At 38.7% G+C, this 2,915-nt stretch overlaps 1 protein-coding gene across 1 annotated transcript; it reads right to left on the reverse strand.

Annotated features, from left to right (window-relative positions):
* Positions 1-855: 855 nt before the first annotated feature.
* LOC109237038 lies at positions 856-2,911 on the reverse strand. Its single transcript, XM_019403280.1, has one exon. The coding sequence runs from the start codon at positions 2,371-2,373 to the stop codon at positions 1,117-1,119; it is 1,257 nt and encodes a 418-aa protein (XP_019258825.1). The 5' UTR covers positions 2,374-2,911; the 3' UTR covers positions 856-1,116.
* Between the last annotated feature and the right edge of the window lie 4 nt (positions 2,912-2,915).

Genomic DNA, 2,915 nt, shown 5'->3' on the forward strand with positions numbered 1-2,915 from the left:
TGAGATTCCATATAGCAGAGTGCAGTTCTTCAAGAATTTTGTATCAATAGGGGACATCACGTCAAATAAATGGTTTAGTTGACTGTTGGACTATGAAAACCAGCATTGATTTGAACCAACACAATTTTAGCACCCACTATTTGAATAGATAAGACACTATGACATCCATCGCGATCACACCCTACCGTTGGTGTTGGCCAGGATTTGGCTAGACATTATGACGATCACCATAAGTCCATAACTTGCTAAAATTCTGGCGATAGTTAGGAGCGGCTTTAAAATTCTGGCACCGGATTTTTTTCCAAAACTTCTGTTACTGGGGTTAAAAAAATCAATTTGTGTCGTTCCCCTCTATAGCTTTGAACCTTTATTTACTGTAAACATCATTAACATACCCCCATTGCATCATCTTTTCAAGCGTGTAGAGCAGCCTGAGATTCATCATATTTTTCCAAACCTCAAATATATAAATGGGTTGATAAATGTGTCCTCGTAACAAGCAGCAAGTAAAAGATCACCAGCTAGTCTTTTCTTATAATCACCTTTTTCAAAATAGGATTGGTCCAGCCTGTGCAAGTTGAAGAGAAAAAGGAGTAATATCTAACATTTAATTGTCCTATAGCATCATAAACTAAGGCAAGTCCGTTACAATTGGTTACAAGTTAAACAGCAAAACAACATCAACATACCCAGTAAAATCCCACTAGTGGGGTCTGGGAAGAGTAGAGTGTACGCAGACCTTACCCCTACCCCGAAAAGGGTAGAGAGGCTGTTTCCAGGAAACTCTCGGCTCAAGAAGAGAGACAATAATATCAGAAAAGAAACAAAAAAAAAGGCATGTAACAACAAAAGATGCCAGAAAGAAAATAACAACGAATAAGTTAAACAGCAAAACCAATTTATCAAATACAGTGTCACCAATTTGTAACAAACTAATGAAGTGATGATTGTCTTGTAACTCAGACATAAAGTTCCCCCATATCATAACTAAGATACTGAAAATGATATGACAGCAAATAGTTGATCAGATGCTAACCTACGAAACACATTCAATGATGAATACATCATCCTCTGGTGGAACCTTTCTAGTTCTCATTGTCACAGAAAAGTCTCGCATCAGCAACTAATAGAATGCAACAAGAACATATTGTTTCTATAGGTAAATAGCTTATTCTCAGCACCAATGCACCACAAATGGCCTTGTACTTCTAGGTCGCCTTTCATTCCTGCCGTTTCCCATACAAACTTGAAAAGCCCCAGAACTCTGCTTAGTTGCTTTACCCCACTCTGCACTGTATTCTCCTCATTGGATGTTAAGATCTTTCCCATGCACAGACGGAATTTATCCCCGCGATCAATTGCATAAAGTCCTCCACAAACTTCAACTTCAATATCCCATATGCTGCCATAAAGATAATAAAGAAGAAGAGTGAACACGCATCGCGATGAGTGGCCCAATGTCTTACTCAACTTCTTGTGCACTAAACTCTCCTGGTGGCGAGTTTCTTTATACCCAATGTTTTTGTCTATTGAAACATCCCTAATCTGATAAAGCCCTTCTTTCATGACCTCAAGCTTCTTAACCTCTGAAGTTAATTTTATCTCTTCACTCAAGCAATTAGTAAGGTCGATGAACATTTCAAGAACATCTTCCCACTTGTGAGAAGCAGGTGACTCCACGCCTTTTGCAGGTGCGAGGCGCATCCATGAAGTGGATTCAGGGTCATAAGAAGTGGCATTTTCTAAAAACTTTTGACAAGTTGTAACTATTTGCTGCGCCATATTAATTTCTTTACTCGGACACCTACTATTTAGAAAATCTATCTCAGAATTCAATCCATTCAATATCTCCTCGAGTGCCCCTGTCCATATCGGGTACTTTGTCACCTGTGCACATATCGATTGCCTGACAAGCTTCTTCTGTTGAGCAGACACATTCAAGAAGTTTGACACTTCTGTTAGGGAATCAATTGTAATCGATTCCCTCTCGCTAGTTTTGCTGAAATACATGGGCTGGTCGCTTTGTGCATCAGCTAATGCTTCCATCATATTCTTCTTCATCATTTCTTGCATTGATGGACACCCAATAAAAGTCCTAGCCAATAATTTAAAAGTAGACATCTTTTGTTCCAAGCTCTCATCATAAACTCTTGCTTGGTCATTAACATTGACTAGCTTACCATCAACAAAGTCCACATGCTTAAGCAAGTGGCTCAATTTTGTTAATTTTGTGAAAGCTTTCTCATACCATTCAGAAGGCAAAGTCTCCTCATGGACTTCTTCTGAGTAGTGATAAAACCGCATCAATCCACTTCTGTTGGCAATCAAAATCTGAGCTCGAGGTATAAGGTTCCTCATACTACTCAATGCCATTGTAAGGCTAACTTAAAGTAAGCATAAACCATGCAATTTAAACGACCGAGAACTGCTTTGTGATCTGTTTATGCCAATTGGATCCTCCATTATACAATTAAAAACCAACCTGGATTCGAAATTCAAGATATTTAGTCCAAATCATTCTGTGCAGCATTTCGTCGATCAGCTTGTGAGCATATATAATCTTCAAAAAAACCCATAAGCTGAAGCGAAATCGAATATTAGATTACAAAGCATGCCGAACCGCAGAAGTTGTTTTAGTTTGAAACATCTAAATTTTCAATCATATGTAATTGCAGGACTGGTGAAGAAGGAGAAGAACAAGAAGAATACAGAAATTTAATTTTGAAAAAAGAATGATGTGCGTACCACATCGGAAGAAAAGAGTAAATCCAGACTTTGTTACAGTATAAAAAGGGAAGCACTGGCTACAACAGAACTCACGCAGCCACGCAGTGAGCACAAAGCGAACTATTCTTTCGCCTTTTACTAAAGAATACCGTGTGCGCGCTGCATTCAGTGGCATACGCCTATTTTTG

Source organism: Nicotiana attenuata, unplaced genomic scaffold (assembly GCF_001879085.1).
Source record: "Nicotiana attenuata strain UT unplaced genomic scaffold, NIATTr2, whole genome shotgun sequence".
Lineage (NCBI taxonomy): Eukaryota > Viridiplantae > Streptophyta > Magnoliopsida > Solanales > Solanaceae > Nicotiana > Nicotiana attenuata.

What these genes read in the sequence shown, in the direction of transcription:
- LOC109237038 (XM_019403280.1), bottom strand. Translation starts at nt 2,373, where the DNA reads ATGGCATTGAGTAGTATGAGGAACCTTATACCTCGAGCTCAGATTTTG.